General features: G+C 44.0%; 1 protein-coding gene across 7 annotated transcripts in view; it reads left to right on the top strand.

Moving 5' to 3' along the window:
• Positions 1–57: 57 nt before the first annotated feature.
• Positions 58–20,026, top strand: part of GOLGA2 (golgin A2) — a 48,260-nt gene continuing 28,291 nt past the window's right edge. The window contains exons 1-10 of one of the 7 annotated variants that reach the window (XM_087704600.1): positions 58–216; positions 5,298–5,420; positions 6,989–7,069; positions 11,506–11,604; positions 12,901–12,941; positions 13,064–13,127; positions 14,292–14,351; positions 14,845–14,925; positions 15,362–15,391; positions 19,539–19,577. In XM_087704600.1, the coding sequence (XP_087560726.1) occupies positions 169–216; positions 5,298–5,420; positions 6,989–7,069; positions 11,506–11,604; positions 12,901–12,941; positions 13,064–13,127; positions 14,292–14,351; positions 14,845–14,925; positions 15,362–15,391; positions 19,539–19,577 (666 nt within the window). In that variant the 5' untranslated portion in view covers positions 58–168. The remainder of the gene's footprint in view (positions 217–5,297; positions 5,421–6,988; positions 7,070–11,505; positions 11,605–12,900; positions 12,942–13,063; positions 13,128–14,291; positions 14,352–14,844; positions 14,926–15,361; positions 15,392–19,538; positions 19,578–20,026) is intronic. The other 6 variants (XM_087704602.1, XM_087704604.1, XM_087704603.1 and 3 more) reach the window with 6 other exon arrangements.

Below are 20,026 nucleotides of genomic sequence, written 5' to 3'. Positions count from 1 at the left end.
CCCCCCCCATTGGGCCAACGGAGGCGCCGCGAGCCCTGCCCCTGCGCGTGCGCAGTAACCGCCACGGAGGACCTGGGCCGGCTGCGGGAGGAGCCTCGGTCCGGCCCAGCAGCCGATTCCTCCCTCGCGCCGCCTGCCGGGTTGACGTGGCCGGGGCCCGGCGCGGATATGGCGGACGACAGCAGGCAGAGCAAGCTGGCGGCGGCCAAGAAGAAGGTATGTCGGCCCGCGGGAAGCGCGAGAGGCCGGCCCGGGTTGCGTTCCTGAGGCAGCGAGGCCTAGCCTGGGCCTGGCCTGGCTTCGTCGGGAGCCGCCCTCCGCCTCGGGGGAGGGGAGTCCCGTGGAGGGACGCCGCCGCCGCCCTCCGGGGCCTCCTAGCTACAAGCCCCATCCTCCTCAGGCCTCCCGGCTCCGGGGACTACCACTCCCATCCTTCCCTTCCCGCGGCCCCGGTGGCTTCTGGGAACGGGGGGCCGGGAGGGAGGGGCAGGCTAATGATCCAGGGGGTCTTCTTGGGTGGGGGAGTTTGCTGGAGGATCAGTTTCCCCGGAGAGACTGGCTTTTGGAGGGGGTGGAGGCTGATGGGAGTTGTAGTCAAAGATGGTGGAATGGGGTTGGGGGGAGATGTTTGGGGTGGAGGTGGGAGAGTCGAGCTTAGGCTTGTCATGCGGGAGATCCTCCCCATAAATCAACCCCTTTGCGAACCTGGGAGAGAAACCATTGGAGTGGTGGAGGCTAATGGGACTTGTAGTCGAAGGTGGTGGAGTGGGGGGGTTGGCCTGGGTTGGGGGGGGAGATGTTTGGGGTGAAGGCGGAGGTGGGGAGAGTCGATCTTAGGCTTGGGATGCTGGAGACCCTCCCCATAAATCAACCTCTTTGCGAACCTGGGAGAGAACTACTAGAGGCTGATGGGAATTGTAGTTAAAGGTTTGTGTGTTGGGGGGAGAGTTCTGAGTTGGGGGTGTTTCTATACGCGCCTGCAGAAGTGAAAGTGATGGTGGGGACTCTATCTTGTAATGGGAGTTTGCAGTGGGGGAGACCCCCTCCATAAATCAGCCCCTCATTTGCAATCCAGGACATCCCTTTGCAAACCTGGGAGAGAAACCATTGGAGGGGGGAGGCTGATGGGAGTTGTAGTTAAAGATTGGGGGGGAATTCTGAGTTGGGGGTGCTTCTATGGGTTAAGCTGGAGTGACTATCTTGTAACCGGAGCTTGCAATGGGGGAGACCCTCCCCATAAATCAGGCCCCTCCTCTGGGATCCAGGACATCCCTTTGCAAACCTGGGAGAGAAGTCCCCCTCCAGATAGAGGCTTGGAAAAGAGGGGAGGGGGCTTTCTTGCAAAGACACTTCTGTGCCTTCCTGGGGGCTAAAGGTTTGATGCACCCCCTCCCTTTATTTGCCCCTTTGTCAAAGATGTGCTCCCATAGAGGGGGAGGAAGACAAACCCCATAAGGGGAGCCCTTAAAAGGGGATCCCCTCGTGATTTAGTGGAATTTAAATGGGTAGTTTTCAGGGAGGGGGAGATAAATCTGCTTTGACTTCAAATATTTCCTTTATTGTTGGGATTTGGGGGATGACGCTAGAGAACGGCAGCTTTTTAAGCATCAGACAGGTAATCCTCACCTTATGACCACATTTGGGCCCCAGAATTTCCATTGCAAAGCAAAGAGGGTTGTTGAGTGAGTCACGTACAATTTTACAACCTTTTTTCCCCTGCCAAGGTTGTTAATCGAATCGCTGCTTTTAATCCGGTGTTCCCCATTGACTTTGCTTCTGGGATGTTATTTCAAAGTTTAGAATCTGTCCCCAAATCCCCCCCTCAAATTATTGCAACAATTTTTGAGGAGCAGAAGTTGTTCCTTACATAGAATAATCTATACAGATAGTCCTTGATTTACAACAGATCATTTAGTGACTGTTCAAAGTTACAACAGCACTGAAAAAAGGAGCTTACTGTTTTTCACCCTTATGACCCAGCATTCCTACGGTCACGTGATTTACATTCGGATGCTTGACAACCGACTCACATTTATGATGTTTGCTGTGTCCCAGGCCCATGTGATCCCCTTTTGCGACCTTCCAAGCCAAATCAATGGGGAAGCCACAATCACTTAACGACCATGTTACTAACTCATCAGCTGGAGCGATTCACTTAACAATGGTGGCAAGGAAGGTCATAAAATGCTTACTTAACCCATGTCTCACTTAGCAACGTCAATGTTGAGCTCAATTGTGGGCTGAAAGTCGAAGATTACCTGTAGTTTTATCTCTTCAATGTGTTCGTGGCTAAACCAGCCTTTCCTGAAATCTAAATTGGCCTGTAAACAAGGTGAAGCATCTTTATTAAGTGAGAGTTTTCCATGCTGAAAACTCCAGGCATTTTCCCAAACTCCCGGATAAACGAGACATCCATCTGTGGCATATGCTGATTTTATGGCGTTTAGGAAGGACGGTTCTTTTATGTGGCTGCCTCTTGGGAGGTGCTTCCTTAAATAAAGATCGGATCATCTGGAATGCCTTGAAAACCAATCCTCAGAACCCTGTTGGTTCTAAAAACTAGCCATTGAAATTGGTTTCTATAACACCCAGATAGTGATTTTTTCCCCTAGTGTGGAGATCAACTAAGACTAGTTCTACACCTCTTAGCAGATAATTTATTTAATCATGTGTGCCGTGCGTAGGTAGCTGACTTGTCTGTGCAGGGCAGCGGATTCTAGAAAACAAATGAATTTTTTGGCCTGGTTTCAGGAAGAGTAGAAACTTCCCTTAAGAGCCTGGAATATTTATTTTGTAGAAGGTAAGAATAGAATTAGAATAGAATAGAATATGGAATGAAATTGGATATGGAAAGGAATGGAATGGAATATGGAATGGAATATGGAATGGAATATGGAATGGAATATGGAATGGAATATGGAATGGAATATGGAATGGAATATGGAATGGAATAGAATATGTACATAAAAAGAAAAAAAACATTCATCAAGAATCATAATATACACACTCAGTGATAGTCATAGGAATAGAGCAGAGTGGAATAGAATTAGGAATAGAATAGAATAGAAATCTTTATTGGCCAAGTGTGATTGGACACATAAAGAATTTGTCTTGGTGCCTATGCTCTCAGTGTACTTAAAAAGAAAAGATACATTCATCACGAATCATAAGATATAACACTTAATTATAGTCATAGGGTACAAATAAGCAATCAAGTCATGCTAGAAAACTATATAAATCATAAGGGTACAAGCAATAACAGTCATACAGACATAAGTGGGAGGAGAAGGGTGATAAGGACGATGAGAAGATTTATAGTAATGCAGATTAGTGAATAGTCTTGACAGTGGTGAGGGAATTATTTGTTTAGCAGAGTGATGGCCTTCGGGGGAAAAACTGTCCTTGTGTCTAGTTGTTCTGGTGTGCAGTGCTTTATAGCGTCGCTTTGAGGGTAGGAGTTTAATGTCCAGGACGCGAGGGGTCTGTAGATTTTTTCACAGCCCTCTTTTTGACTTGTGCAGTGCACAGGTCCTCAATGGAAGGCAGATTGGTAGCAGGTTGTTTTTTCTGCAGTTCTAATTATCCATTGAAGTCTGTGTCTGTCTTGTTGGGTTGCAGAACCAAACCAGACAGTGATGGAGGTGCAGATGACAGATTCAATCATTCCTCCGTAGAACTGGATCAGCAGCTCCTTGGGCAGTTTGAACTTTCTGAGTTGGCGCAGAAAGAACATTCTTTATTGTGCTTTGTTATATAGAGACGTTTGTCGGTATTTGATTCGACTCGCTGTATGTCACAGTGAGTTTCTTACCTTGCTGACTGGCTACTGAATGTAGCTGGTGAATTTCATTCAGCCCTTGTGGGGAGCAGCTTACCCCAATGCTAAATTATCCCCGGAGGTTTTAAAGAAGAGATGGCACAGCCATTTGTCTGGAACAGTATTGGGTCGCCTGCTTGAGCAGTGGGCTGGGCTAGAAGACCTCCAAGGTCCCTTCCAACTCTGTTTTTCTACTCTGTGTTTATGTCTGGTGAAATTGGTGGTAAACGGAAAGAGCCCTCCTTTTTTTTGGTCTTGTATGAATGAAAGAGTTTAAAGTCAGCTTTGGCAAAATTTCAAGGACAAGTTTGGTTCAAGGACCCTTGGCTTCCAACCCAAATAACAAGTAAACCAAATACCAAGGCAGACTATTAGGGCACTAAGTTTAGTATTTAGTTTAGTGGGTGTGTTGCAACCTTCAGTCAAACAATGTATGAGAAATAGGTAAACAGAAGAAATCTAACTATTTCATTTGGATTTTAATTTCAATCCAGTTCTGAAATGATTGAAGGGAGAAATTGCTTCATTGTTTTAAGAAGAACAGAGTACGTTTTGATTCATTTTTGTGATATTATATAAAGGGAGATTGCACATAGAACTGGAAAAAATGCTTCAAATAGCAGACTCCTGAATATCTAGACAGCTGTATGTACTTAATAGATTGTTTAAATAATTCTTTACAATGTTTGCTTTGTGGGTTTTATCCCATCTTTAGCAGACACTGGTTACTGTTGGTTTCACTATAGAATAGAATATAGAAGAGAGTAGAGATAGAATAGAATATGAATTAAGGATAGGATAGAATAGAATATGAATTAAGAATAGGATAGAATAGAATATGGATTAGAATAGAATAGAATAGAATTCCATTCTTTATTGACCAAGTATGATTGGACACACAAGAATTTGTCTTGGTGCATGTGCTCTCAGTGTACACAAAAGATACATTCATCAAGAATCATGAGTATAATATCTAATCGCTAATAAATTTATATGAGGATATGTAGTAAATGCCTGCAAAATTTGGATTGAACAGTAATATCAGTTTTACATGTTGTGGGAGGCTGTTTGAAGGCTATGTTGATTCCTCCATAAGCAACTTGTTTAATTTTCCAAAATATATATGGATATTTTTCCTTGCCACTTTTGCTAAGGATATGTAACAGGAAACAACCTTGTGAAAGTGTGCAACCACATCATTAGAACTGTTAACGGAAACTTAACGGATTAGGAGATCTAACACTATGAGCAGTTTTTCAAACTGTAGGGACCGTATACTTAGCTAGTATCAACTGGGGGGGGATCACCTGAATAATCAATAAATCCAATAATAACCACATCTTTCCCCTTCTCTTCCTGAGGGTACCCTGTTTTGTTTTTTTTAACTTTTCTCTACCAGATTTTACTTTTGCATGGAGATGTTTCCAACTTCAGCTTTAGATTAATTTCAAACTGTTCACCTTTTCTTTTCCCCCTCCAGCTGAAAGAATATCAGCAGAGAAACAGTCCGGTGTCCACAGCGGGCGCCAAAAAGAAACGGAGGAGTAAAGAAGCAGGCCGCCCAGAGACGCCTGTTAGTGATGGAGTTCAATCTCCTGAAAATGTAAGTTTTCTCCTCTGTCACTTTCCTCCAGTGTCTGTTCCTCGATTCTGCTTCAAGGCAGAGCTGGCTCAGGAATTCTGGGAGCTGAAGTCCGTAGATGATTAAACCGGCCATAATTGTCCTCTCCTGAAATAGGGCTACCAGTTCTGAGCTGCCGATCTCCAGATGACCATTAGCTTGTAGCAAAGGTAAAGGACAGGTGCCCCTCTACCTGTCTTGGATACCTGCTGAGATCTTGGTCCACCATGCCTACTTCCGAATGGAGTTTTTAACCTTGTGTTAAATTTGGATTGTAATTTTAGTGTCGTTAGAACAGGAGTTTTCAAACTTGGCCACTCTTAAGACTAGTGGACTTCAACTCCCAGAATTCCTCAGCTAGTCATGCTGGCTGTGGAATTTTGGGAATTGAAGTCCCCAAGTCTTAAAAGTGGCCAAGTTCAAAGATCCCTGAGTTAGACCATGTGTAACTGACAGACTGGATTTTATCATAGATTTTAGTTATTTGTTATTTTATACTTAAAATTTTAATTTGTATATTTATGAAAGTTTTTGTTTGTTCTGGTCTCTGCGAGTATAATAAACTGAATTGATGGATTGAATCTTGTGTAACTGAACCAAGGACTCCGCTTACTGCCACAACTGAGGCCATAATTCCTGTGGCTAAGCGAGACGGTGGTTTGCTGAGTTTTTGCCTCATTTTACAACTTTTCTCGCCATGGTTGTTAAGTGAATTGCTGTAGCCGTTAAGCTAGAAACACCGTTGTTAAGTGAATCTGGCTCCCCCATTGAGTTTGCTTGTCGGAAATTCTCAGAAGTCATAAATGACTGATGCCACAGTCATAAATATGAACCAGTTGCCAAGCGTCTGAATTATGACTGTGTGACCCACAGGGATGCTGGAATGGTCGTAAGTGTGAAAAACAGCCATAGGTCACCTTTTTCAGTGCCGTGGTAGCTTTGAACAGTCACTTAAACTACAAAATGAACTGTTCTAAGTTGAGAACTATCTATATGGGCTTTTCTCTGTCCACTCTCTCTTTTCCTTTCCCTTTTTCCTCCACTCCTCTCTTCTCTCCCCTCTTCCTTTCCTCTCCTCTCTTTCCTTTCCTCTCCTCCTTCCTCCTTTCCTTCCCACCCCTCCCCTCTTCTCTCTTTCTTCCTTTTTCATCTCTCTCTCTCTCTCTCTCTCTCTCTCTCTCTCTCTCTCTCTCTCTCTCTCTCTCTCTCTCTCTCTCTCTCTCTCGTATGTTAAGAAACAATATACAAAACTGTAAGAAAGAACTTTTGATTGTTGAGTTGCGTCCTGGCAAGTTGGAATAAAGTTGTTTCCCCCTTCAATTTGCCATCCTAATCCTGAAAGAAATAAAGTGCCAGCGAGTTCCATCGTCTTCAGTGGCCTCCTTGCTTGTCTTCTTCACTTTTCCTGCCAGGCTTCTTGGTCTCGTTGCTTTCGCTTTGGTGAGGTGGGGGGAGATTGGGGGAGCGACGTTCTCTCCTGTCCTTTCGACTTTATTCCCTTTTATTTCTCAGCGCTTTCTCTTCCCCCTTTTTCTCTCCTGCTCCTGTAGATTGAGAACCTTCTGAAGGTGCTGGTGTCCGACTTTAACTGCTCCAATGGGGTAGCCATACCTTCATTGGACAAGTGGAAGGTGAGGCAGCTTTCAGAATCGGTCCGGCTGGGCCTGCTCTCCATCCCTACCTACGGCTTCCGATCTGTGGCGCTGTGCTTTGTAAATGCTGGTGGAGGTTGGCAGGCTGCACAGCCTTTGTGGCTCGCGCTGGGAATGCCATCGTGACTTGTTGGTGCGGCGTTATTTTTAACCTCCTCCTTTCCTCCTCTGTTCCCCTCTGCATGCAGTTCCTTAACCCCGGTTCAGATTACAAGGGCAAAACTTCCCCTTGGGTTTTCAAAGGCAGAGCAGCTGTTTTGAAACACTGGTAGTCCTCGATTTGCGACCGCAGTTGAGTCCATTGCAGGAAAAAATTGTTAAGGGAAACATTGGCGGAGGGAATTTTTCTCCATTTGACACCTTAAGTGAACAAGCAAGTTCTTAAGTGAATTGCTGCAGTTGTTAGGTTGGTTACCTGGTTGCTAAGTGAATCTTGCTCCCCACCCCAGACAGATTTGATTTAAATCAAGTCGATTCAAATCACGGTTTAAATCATTCAAATCACAGTTCGAATCATTCAAATCATGGTTTGAATCACAGTTCGAATTATGGTTCGAATCATGGTTTGAATCATGGTTTGAATCATGGTTTGAATCATGGTTCAAATCACTAGTAAAAAGGCTTGATTTAAATCATCATTTTTAAAGAGCAACTGTCATCTCTGTCCCCCAGCAGCTAATCCACTGACCTGCTGTTGACTCACTGAATCTACCGCCTCATGCTCTATAATATCTCAATTTCATGCTGAATAAGCTAAATTATTAATGTACCTTAAACAGAAAACTACCTTTAGATAGATTTTTTTTACTCCAACAGCATTTTATTGGAATAAATTTGATAAAATAAAAAAATATCCCATTTAAATTTTTTTAAAAATCCGAATTGCTTGATTTTTTTAAAATCGATTTTTATCCACCCTGCCCACCCCCTCGATTTTGTCCATCAGAAGGTCACAGAAGGGGATCAACTGAGACCCTGCAACCGTCGTAAATACGAACCCACTATGGAGCGTCTGAATGTACATCGCATGACTCTGGGGAATGCTAGCTACACTGCTCGTCAGTCTGAAAAACGGTTCCAATTCACTTTTCTCCATCCCAACAGTCCCTAACTGAACGGTTGTAAGTCGAGGAGTACCTGTAAATAAATAGCAGGCGTCTTGACTAGAGAGAAATCTCTCCCCCATCCCTTTCCTAATCAACTTCCCTTCCCGAAGCGAAGTTCTCATGAGGAAGTGGCATTGGTCACAGTGAATCACCAAAAGGGCTGAACTGTTGGGATTCTTGTCTGCACATCAGGATTTATTTTTCCCTAGAAACAACTTCCTTAAAACGGATGTATTCCTGTGTACCTGGAATTAGGATTGTTCACGGGGGTGGGTGGGTGGGGGGAATGTGTGTTTTCCATAAGTAACTTAGTATAGTTTATTGTCATTGCACCTCATACAACGAAATTAAATGCCATCTTCAGTATACATCTGTCTTTCTATCCATCCATCCATCCATCCATCCATCCATCCATCCATCCATCCATCCATCTATCTATCTATCTATCTATCTATCTATCTATCTATAAATGGTTGTGTGTATGTGTGTTCAAGCATAACTCAAGCAGTTTCAACCAAACTTGGTATAGAGATTTCTTAGTCTCTGGAAGAAATTGTTGTGGGGGTAAGACACCCCTAAAACCCCTCGGGGGTGTGTGTTTTGTTAAGATACAGCCTGTTGTGCCTTCAAATGGCTTCTACTGTACTGCCGTAAAATGATTTCTTCTGTACAGTGCAGCAGAGTTGCCCTGGTAACAGCTTCACGGTACTCCACAAGGGGTGCTCCTTCTGGTTAGGGAAAAAAATCCAACATTAGAATTCACATTGGGTCCGGACCGGATATTTTTCCCATGTAAATAAATACCCGGGCAGCGCCGAGTTATTGATTAGTTATACATAAAAAGAACTCCTGTTTTGAGTGATTATGAAACTCACATGCCGTCTGATCTGAAGATTTCTCTCTGTGTGTGTGTGTTATCACATTTATATTCTGCCCATCTCACACTCAAGTGACTCTGGATAGCTATGGACACACAAACACAACACATAGAGGTAGTCCTCAACTTATGGCCACAATGAAGCCAAACAATATTTCTGTTAAGAGAAGCATTCCTTCAGCTAGTTCTCCCTTGTTCTATGACCTTCCTTGCCACCGTTGTTAAGTCAATTGCTGCACTATTAAATTAGCAACCCAGTCATAAAGTGAATCTGGTTTCACCCCCTTGTCAGAAGGTCGCAAAAGAGGATCATGTCTCACACAGACACACACAGACACACACAGGGACGTGGCATCTGTCCTAACTATGTGTCAGTTGCCAGGTGTCTGAATTTGGATCCGGTGTCCTTGAGGATGTTGCAATGGTCCTCAAGTGTGAAAAAATGGTCAGAAGTGTTCTGACTGAGGCTTCCCCAGCAGCATGATAAACCCCTTTTATTTAATTGACCGTGAATTCCTCTGCAGCAAAGTCTTTCCTCTCCTGCAGGAAAGAGAGTTCCCAATTCCCGACCTTGATCAGGCTTGGAAAGTGGCCAGGCCAATATCTTTCGGACACCGCCATACTTGGCAAGAATGCAGGAATGAACTGATTGCTTCTTCAAAGCTCCACTCCCCTTTCGCTCCTCTTTGATTTCCTCTGGGAGGGGGCATTCATCGTCCATCTGTGGCCTTACTCCCAAGCCGACCCCTGTTCTTTAGCTGCTCCCTTCGCCTGGCAGCTCTGCGCATGCACACACTGGGAACAGACTCCAGCTGTTCTTCTGCCTCACTGGTGTCCGACTCCGATGGCAGCTGATAACTGTCGGATGGCCCTGGCCCCATCTCTGCGTCCTATGCAGAGCCCTCCTCAGAGCCTTCCCTAGACTCCAGGACTGTCCCAACCTCCTCACTGTCCGAATTGGGCCAAAGCATGAGGTTTGCAAGCATTCACACGCACAGCTGTGAGGTTGAGTTAAATCCTGTTTCGTTCATTGCATGGACTCCGAAGTCCAGCAAATAATTTACGGGATATATTTCATTTAAAGGAAGGAAGCAAAAGTGAAGGACTGGCCCATCTTCCTCCCCAAACTCCTCACTGTCCGAATCTGCTGCCAGCTCTGCTGGCGAACCACCACAATAAGTGCCTTTTTCCAGTGCTGTGGCCATTTCGAACGGTTGCTGAACGAGCTGAAAGTCAAGGATTATCTGCACATATGCCAGCGGTGTAGCTTGTGCAGAGTCAATGTCCTTTTCTTCTTCTTTAGACTTCTCTCCTCCCTCATTCCAGCAGGCATGTGACTGTAGGTGTAGCTTTCATTCCCCATGCAAATATTGCAGGAGGGGGCATGGGCTGCAGCGCATTCCTCTCTTCAGAAGGAAAGAGCAGTTGTGTCCTGATGTCACTGTGCATAGGATAAGGATAGAATTAGAATGGAATTTGAAACAGAATGGGATTTGAAATAGAATAGAATTTGAAATAGATTAGAATTTGAAACAGAATAGAATATGGAATGGAATAGAAAAGACTAGAATAGAATAGAAAAGAATAGAATATGGAATGGAATAGAAAAAAATAGAAAAAAATAGAATATAGAATGGAATATGGAATGGAATAAAATTTGGAATAGAATAGAATATGGAATGGAATTGAAAAAATAGAATAGAATAGAATATGGAATGGAATAGAAAAGAAAAGAATAGAAAAAATAGAATATAGAATGGAATATGGAATGGGATAAAATTTGGAATAGAATAGAATTTGGTATAGAATAGAATATGGAATGAAATAGAATAGAATATGGAATGGAATAGAATTTGGAATAGAATAGAAAATGGAATGGAATAGAATTTGGTATTGAATGGAATTTGGAATAGAATAGAATAGAATTTGGAATGGAATGGAATGGAATAGAATTCTTTATTGGCCAAGTGTGATTGGACCCACAAGGAATTTGTCTTTGGTGCAGATGCTCTCAGTACATAAGGAGAATAAAATTCAATCATCAAGAATAAAAAGATACAACACTTAATGATAGTCATAGAGTACAAATAAGCAAACAAATGATACTATGAAACAATCAATCTAAATCGAGCTATCTTCCTTTTGTTGTTGATAAAATTAAAAAAGCAATTTTAGCCTTGTTTCTCTTCAGCCTAACTTAGCAGCCCTCCAAAGCAGCAGCCTTAGCCCCTCCCTCCCTCCCTATCCCTCCCCCTCTCTCTGTGGAACCTTAGCTGACTTTGGGTATTAAGAGGATTGGAGGTTTTTTTTGATATTAGGATAATCTTTGTGGGACAGGTTTCCAAGCGAAGCCGAGCATGGCTGCCCTCACCTGCTTCCTTCCTACCCGCCTGGTGGGTTTAATCCTTGTGGTGTTGTGTGTTTTCTGACAGGCCCACAATGATGGCGACATAGCGGCTGGCGTCTCCTTGCTGTCTAACAGCAAAGATGTGTCTGCCTGTGTTGCTCCAAACCTTGGGCAGCTGTCACAGGTTGGTGAACATCCACTTTTTCCGGTATTCCTCGACTTACGACCACAGTTGAGCCCAACCTTTCTGTTCCTAACTTTTACTTTTGAGTTTTGTCCTGTTTCGAGGCCTTCCTTGCCCCAGTCGCTCAGTGAATCCCCGCAGTGCTTAGCGTAGTCTCCCCGTTGTTAAGTGAATCGGGTTTCCCCATTGACTTTGCTTGTCAAAAGGCCGCATGAGGGGATCACGGGGACACTGCCACGGTCATAAATATCAGTCAGCTGCCCAGAGTCTGAATTTTGATGCCCCGGGGATGCGTGAAAGGTTGTTAAGTGTGTCTTATCAGTTATAAATTGGTTTTTTCAGTGTCCTTGTAATTTTGAACGGCCACTAAATGAACTGTTGTAAATTGAGGGCTGCCTGTACTCGATAAGCCAGAGAGAAGTTCCCCGAGGATGGGCTCCAGCACAAGTCCAAAACCTCTGGTTCTCCCGGTGACTGACCTAGATTGGATTCCTGCAACATTATCCTGGGACACCTAGATTCCCCTTCATTTGTCTCTGTGATGGCACGGTACAGAGGCAGCAAAGGCAGCTGGCAGTTCAAACCGCCCCTTTATTGCTCCAAATTTCCCCAAACGCTCCCACGTTTCTGGCAAGTCCCAGAGCAAAATGATGACACACACACACGCGCGCACACACACACACACAAAGCTCCAGCAGCCTCTGGCTGCAAATAGTCAACCCCAATGCTGCATAGCTCCAGGAGTCCAGGAAGCAAAGGAGGAAAGCAAGTCATCCAGAAACCCAAAAAGGAATCCGGGAAAGTTCAAACGTCGACAACTCAACACTCCGTGAATTCAGAGTTTGTTCCCAACAAGTGCCCCTTCCCCACAGCACCTCCTTAAGCCTCAGTCCCCAGGTGTGCCTTGTGAAGAGGGGCGGTGCGCTCTCCTCCCGAGTAGCTGGCTCAGTCTGCGCTGTTCTCGTCTTCTCTCCACTCTCCAGGCTCTCAGATCAGGAGGAGGTGGCCCTTGCCCATCGCCTGGGCTCTGCCCTCTCCTGTTCAACCGCTTAGCCTCTCTTGGTCATCCTGCCCTCCCTTCCTCCCTGCCTACAAACTCTTCCAATCCTGAAAGGCCTCGCCTGACTGGGCCTGCTCCTCCCACTATTCCTCTCAAGCCAACCAAGCTGCCCCCTCGATCTCTGCGGGCTCCGATTTTGGCTCCGATGGAGGCATGACAGTCTGTGATTTATGTGCTCTTTGAAGTATAATCTTGTGGCTTAATCACCTCTCTCTCTCTCTCTCTCTCTTCCACAGATTGGTGACACTGATCATAATAATGTATTGGATGAAAATAGGTGAGAGACTTTTTATTGGTTACAATTTCTACAAGAAGAATATCTTTCTCCCCACTCTCTTTTTTCCTGGCCAAGAGACGAGCGATTCCAGCTTCCTTATTAACCCCTCGTCTCTCCTTTAGGTCCCTCTCAACGACGGAGAGCCTCCGCCAGCTCTCTGAACAGTTGAACGGCATGGTTAGCCAGGTAAGAGGCCCTCTTTGACCTTTTCGCTTATTTCTTTAAATGCAAAGCGAAAGCTTAGAAATAAATCTGGGAGTGTGGGGTCCCTTGGTGCCTGTTGTGGCCCGCCGGCCGCCTGCAGAACTGGCAGCAGAGTCGGGCAGTGAGGAGGTTGGGGAGGAACATGGGCCAGTCTTGGGAGTCTGGGGAAGGCTCTGACGAGGGCTCTGTCGGAGGCAGAGAGGGGCCAGGGCCGTCTGACAGTTATCAGCTGCCTTCAGAGTCAGACATCAGTGAGGCAGAGGAACAGCTGGAGCCTGTTCCCAGTGTGCGCATGTGCAGAATGGCCAGACGAAGGGTCGACTTGGGAGTAAGGCAGTGGTGGGTTTCAATTTTTTTTAGAACCTCTTCTGTAGGTGTGGCCTGCTTTGTGGGAGTGGCTTGCCGGCCATGTGACTGGGTGGGAATGGCTTGCCAGCCATGTGACTGGGTGGGTGTGGCCAACTTGTAAAATGTGGTGAAACTCACTTAACAACGCTCTTGCTTAGCAACCAAAATGTTGGCTCAGAAACTCTGGCATTTGAAGCACGCAAGTCTTAAAGCTGTCAAGCTACAAGACCCTTGCACCCCTAACCCTTTAGAGAAAAAAACCTCAGGGATATTCAAACTTGACAGCTTTAAGACTTGTGGACTTCAACTTCCAGAATTCCTCCTCACTCTTCATTTTGATGATGTACGGGCGGGGGGAGGGAGCTGGAACCGATTCTAAATGGCACTCTAGATTTGTGGAACCTCTTCTATAGAAGAGGTTAGAACTGGCAGGAACCCACCCCTGGAGTAAGGCCACTGGAGGATGCCAAATGGCCCCTCCCAGAGGGAATAAAAGGGGAGGGGAGTTTGCAGGAGACATTCAGTTCCTTCCTGCATTCCTGCCAAGTATGGCGGCGTTTGAAAGATATCGGCTTGGCTTCTCTCCAAGTCTGATCAAGGTCGGTAATTGTGAACTCCCTTGAAAGGCTGTGGGAGGGGAAAGACTTTGCTGGAGAGGAATTCCCTGTTGATTTAAAGGGGTTTATTGGGACGAAGACGAGGCTTGGTGCTGCTGGGGAAGCCTCAGTCAGAACAATTACCTTGAGATACCTGTGGGAACAAAATCCAAATCCTTACTGTGACCCTTATCTTTTGCAGAGCACGACTTACATCAACGGAGAAAACATCATGCCCTCTGCGGATATGAAAGAGATGGTGGTAGGTCCCCTCTTCCGGGTGCCCCCGTCAGCCAGAATTTTGTAACCCTTCACGATGGGTCACCCGCAAACTGCAGCTCCCACAATGCCTTTTTAACTGGGGGGTGCTGATTGGTGGAATTCTGGGCTCGGCCTTCCGAGCTAAAAGAGCTTAGAGCTGGGGAAGGCTTTGAGTTCAAGAGATACCTCTCCCGGGCAGGAAAAACGGCGTAGAATTTGGACCCAACCATTTCAGCCCAACTGGACTCTTCCAGGTTGCATATCTTGATTTGGTTGCCTTGGCTTTGAAACGGGGGCAAAGTTTTTAGGGCGCAGTATGTGATTCAGAGGGAGATGGGTTTGGGGTTGTTTTGTTGGGAAGGGGTTGAAGAAAACTACTGGATTTTTCTCCTCTTTTTTTAAAAAAAAGTGTTTTGCCTCTTCTCTCTCTCTCTCTCTCCCTCTTCTCCTCCTCCTCCTCTTCCACCTCTGGCTGTCTGCATGTGCCCCATCAGACCCGTTACCAGGAGCTGTCAGTAGCTTTTGATTCCAGCAATTTAACAAACAAACAACTCAGTGCAGAGATAGAGGAATTGGTAAGGAACCTAACACGACCGACCGAATTTGGCTTTGACTGGCTGCTCTTCTCTGCTCTCGGGGCTCCTGTAAGGTCCTCCTTCCTTTCACTATGCCACAAGACGAGGGGTGCAGTGCGCCTGGCTACGGATCCATTTATTGGCATCCTTCAGTAACCATTGCCCTATCTGGAATTCAGGAACCCAGACTAAAACTTGGCTCAGGGTTATGTTTTCACACCCAGCCTGTGTGTGAAAGGATCCTTGTCTAATTGCTGGCTGAGTATCTCCTCATTAGGGTCCTGCCTGGCCTAATTTGACATGGAGCTCAGCAAGGAAGTCCATTCAGACAGATTCAGATGGCTCTTCTGCCTGTCTTCCCAACAGCCCCCCCCCCCTCCCTCCCGGTTGAAGATCAAGTTGATTCCCAACCTTCCTGTTGTTTAATCTCTGACAGGTTAACGCTACTAGGAGTTTCATCGGCCTTGTAAGTGAGATCTTCAGCCATTTATTTATTTATTTTATATTATTATTATATATATATATACACACACACAAACACATATATACATACATACATATATATACATATACATATACATATGTGTGTGTGTGTGTGTGTGTGTGTGTGTGTGTGTGTATATATATATATATATATATATATATATATATATATATATATATATATATATATATATATATATATATATTCTTTTTAAACAAAACAACACATACAAAACAAAGCAAGAGAAAAAAAAGGAACAACTTTCCTCCATTTCATCAAGCATGTCGTTTGGTTACAAGTTTTTGTGCATCAATTCTTAAGATTAAGATTAACATCACTGATTTGCATTAAACATAACTGAATGTTTCACTGTCATTGAGCATTATGTGTTCACATTGCCATTAATATTCTTTCATTTGTAACAATCCTTATTTCCTTGAGTTCATAATTATCTATCAAATAACAATGAGTCTTTAAAGTATTATAGTATCACCTATCTCTAAGGAGAAAAAGCGAAGATTGGAACAAAGAATTCCCATTGGTTTATAATATACATTCATATTTTCAATTAACCATAGTGTCACTAATCATCTAGAATTCCAAAAATAGTTTCTCTTTATTAATTATTAATCCATATAGTGGTTAAGTATTTCAATTCATGTATATATCAATTATTCCTTACATCATCATTGATCCGTTTAATATACAAAGATCTTTCTAGTATAAAATGGTCACTACATACAATTATACCAAGGTATTCAAATCATCCCACTCTTATACATTAAAATCATTATTGTCCGTTATATATCATATAAGTAGTACTCTATATCGTAACAGAGAGAATAAAAAAAGATAAAAAACTACTACAACATAAGTAAACAGTTTCATTTCCAGGTTTTTTTATCTAACCATTGGTAAAACAAGTCCCACACTTTATAATATTGCTCATCCTCTTGTTCTCTAATTTCAAATGTAAGCTTACTCATTTCAGCACATTCCATTATTTTCCGAATAGTTTCCTCCTGTGATGGTACTTTCTCGTTTTTCCAATTTTTGGCAAATACAATTCTAGCAGCTGTTAATACATTCACGATCAGATATTTCAAGTCCTTGTTGTATATTTCTGGTATTATTCCCAATAAAAAGAGTTCCGGTTTTAAATCTATATGTTTATGTATCATTTTCTCCAACCACATGTGGATTTTAGCCCAATATTTTTTTGCTTCAGTACAAGTCCACCGCATGTGGTAGTATGTGCCTGGCGTCTGATGACATTTCCAACATTTTTCGGATTTGTTCTTGGAGATTCTTGCAATTCTTGATATATTTTTTTGAGAAATTTTTTTATTGTTTTGGTTAAAAGAAAAAGAAAAAAAATCATCTTTCGTTACATCTTGTTGATTGGTTACAAATATATTCCGTGCGTTTCTTCCACAGTCCTTACATATACTTCATTCAAATCATGTTGTACATTTTAAGTCAAGAAAGAAAAGTTATGTATTTTACTATCCCTGTACCATAATTCTCATTTGGTTATCATTGTTTAAACATGTTTTTATCTAGAATCATTTATATTAGAAGGCACAACCACCTACTGGCGTTCGTTTGCAATTTCAATAGATCTCCAATACCATTACACCTTTATGACATGTTCTAAAATTAATTCGGTTAAGTAAGATATCTAAGCTTCCCCCCCCCCCCCCCGTAACACACCTGTATGTATCATTAAATATTGTCCATTAACATTTCATTGTTGTTGTAGTTAACTAAAGGTCATTTACTGATTATCTCACCTCTCCTCTCCAGGCCCACACAATATTATAACTTTATAACCGTCTTCAAATAATGATTTATTAATAAGATCTATAGGACTTTTCCCTCAATCCCAAATTAGTTAATTACGTGCTAAGAAAATAAACATTAGACATCTAAGACAATCTAAGAGATATTAACATTTCTACTTGACAATCACCCAGAATCTACATTAGCATTTCTATGGCCTGGTTATTTATCCTAACTAGAGTTATTATTTCTCTATTAGTATCATAGTAAATTTATGTTAGTGGATAAACATTCAATGGTAATCTAAAACAGTCTATAATGTACTAAAATCTCTACTTAATAATCATCAAAAATTAACTAGCTTTTTTCCATCAATTGGCATTATTAACCAGTATCTTTCCAGTAACAAAATGGTCTTCGATCTCTCATGTGGTTTTGTTGCCCTTGAGTTGTTATTAATGTAAGCTTAACTTTGGTTGTCGGGTTTGTTTCTGAATAGATTTGTCTTATTAACTCCATCTTTTTCGCTCTTTCTTTTTCTCCTACATCTTGGAGTTTGGAGTGGAACACCAAATTATCAGAGTCATTTTTCCAGCTTCTCTTCTTTCCACTTTCACTCGCGTTTACTCCATTTATAAGTTCATCTGAGTTCTTATCTTTGTTCTCTGTATTTTCATTCACTTCTTTAATTTCTGGGGCAGTAACCCCATCATCTTTTTTTGTAATATCCCATAGTCGGTCCCATTTCTTGTCAAATCTCTCAAGTCCTTCTGAGATGTTTTGAAGTCCAGCCAAAATGTTTTGAATTAACAAGTTTTCTTCATCTGAGTATTGTTCCGTTTTTTAGAATAAGGAAAAATATGAAGAAAAAGCAAGAAGAAGAATTTGGTACTATCTGCCACTCTAGCCTGTCACAGATTTTGAAGAATATATCTATTTTTATTTTAGACAAATGTTCTTTTACGGTTTTCAAAGAAGAAGGGTTCTAAAGTTTTTCTTTCCTTTTCCAATTCTTGCCAAAATATTTTCCACACACCACTATTTGTGACCTTGGGTCTTTATCAGGTTTTAAAGACACGTTCCAAACCCTTCTGTTGCACAGTCAGTATAGTCAGATAAGAGTGAACAAAGGAAACATTGTTACAACAGCAAAGGAAAAAAAGCTTCAGACTCTTTTGCTGTTCCCTTCTCCTGACAGCTCTGCGCATGCACGCACTGGGAACAGGATCCAGCTGTTCTTCTGCCTCACTGATGTCTGACTCCGAAGGCAACTTATAACTGGCATACGGCCCTGGCTCCCTCTCTGCCTCCGACACAGAATCCTCATCCGAGCCTTCCCCAGACTCCAGGACTGGCCCAGGTTCCTCCCCTACCTCCTCAATGTCCAAATCTGCTGCCGGCTCTGCTGTGTCCAGCAGAGCGCTGTTACCTTCCCCCCAAAGTGATACCTATTTATCTACTCGCATTTGCCTGCTTTCGAAGTGCTAGTTTGAGCATGAGGTGAGCCGAGGGCGGGACCTCGCCCCGTCGCATGGCCCTCGGGTCTCGAACCTTAAGCCCAGCGTCTTAACCACTGAGCCACCGCCCTGCTCTGTAACCGCTGGGCATAAACCCAATTGACCCCATCAAGTTAGGGAGAGCGAAAACTGGTTCAAAACTCAAAAGAAAAACCCTGAAATCAGAATACAAATGGCAGTCCTCAATTGTTCAGTGTCGACTTAGGCAGAGGAGATCTCTCTAGACCCAAACTAAAGATGAGCCAGGCGCCTGCTCTAATTCTTGTGGCACTGTGAGGAAGCCCATGTGGGCTGTCTTGTCTCGTGGCTTGTGGCAGCTTCTCTTCCTGCTTGCCTCCTCCTGTGCAACTAAGGGCCGTTTTCGGGTAGCGAAAGGGGCATCGCTGTGTTTGAACCCCCCCCCCCCTTTGTCATGTCGCCCTCCTGCTTGTTTGCACGCGCTGTTTTTATTCCCCCCCTCCTTCCCTTGGTTTTTTCCCCTTTGAATTCTTATTTCTCCTCCTCTCTCTTCCCCCACTCTGGTGGGGGATGGAGTCCTTTATATTGGAACGCTGCCTGTCTCCATGAGTCCCAAGTCACTTCTTTGCAGTGGTCTCTAAACAGACGATTGTAAGCGGGAGACCACTGTAATTCCCTCGCCTCCCCCCCCCCCCCCCGGCAAAAGCAACACGGCAGGGGTTGGGAGAAGCCGGTTGGGGGTGCTTCTGCTGGCCCTGGCGTCGGCACTCGGGCGGTGTTGATCCCCTCCCCCCCCCCAAAAAAACCCTTAACCAACATTGCCTAAATTCAGAAGTGATCCTTGCTGTCTCCCGTTTTTGTTCCTCCTGCAGAAACAACAGAACCAAGAGGCTGTGAATGAGTTGGACAAGGTAACGGAGAAAAAGAGAATCCAAGGCATACAAAAAAATGGGGTTATTTTGCTTCCCCGCTCCTGTCTTCTAAACTTTATTGGGAGGGTTTCAACTGCCTTGCCTGCAGTTAATTTAAAGGCAAAGGTTCCCCTTGCACACATGTGCTAGTCCAGGGATCAGCAAACTGTGGCTCTGGAGCCGCATGTGGCTCTTTCCTCCTCCTGCTGTGGCTCTGTCACCGGTCGGCGCCGCAATTTTGAGAGGAGCTTTGGGGAGGGGGGAGGAGAGAGAAGCACTGTGCGCCAAGAGAAGACTCTATGGCAAGGGGAGGGTTTTCCAGTTGTCTCCACAATCGATAGGGCTTTCGGTTAGGACAGGTAGAGAAAAAAGTACGCCGCACCAGGAGGAGACTCTATGGTGGGGGAACCGAACTTGCAGTCGGCTCCAGGATTGAACAGGGGGCTTCT

The sequence above is a fragment of the Thamnophis sirtalis genome, unplaced genomic scaffold (assembly GCF_051295495.1).
Source record: "Thamnophis sirtalis isolate CommonGarterSnake01/CBP01778 unplaced genomic scaffold, rThaSir2_p1.2 scaffold_2, whole genome shotgun sequence".
NCBI classification, from domain to species: domain Eukaryota; kingdom Metazoa; phylum Chordata; class Lepidosauria; order Squamata; family Natricidae; genus Thamnophis; species Thamnophis sirtalis.
The sequence above is the reverse complement of the archived record's forward strand: the minus strand, read 5'-3'. Positions and strand labels throughout refer to the sequence as shown.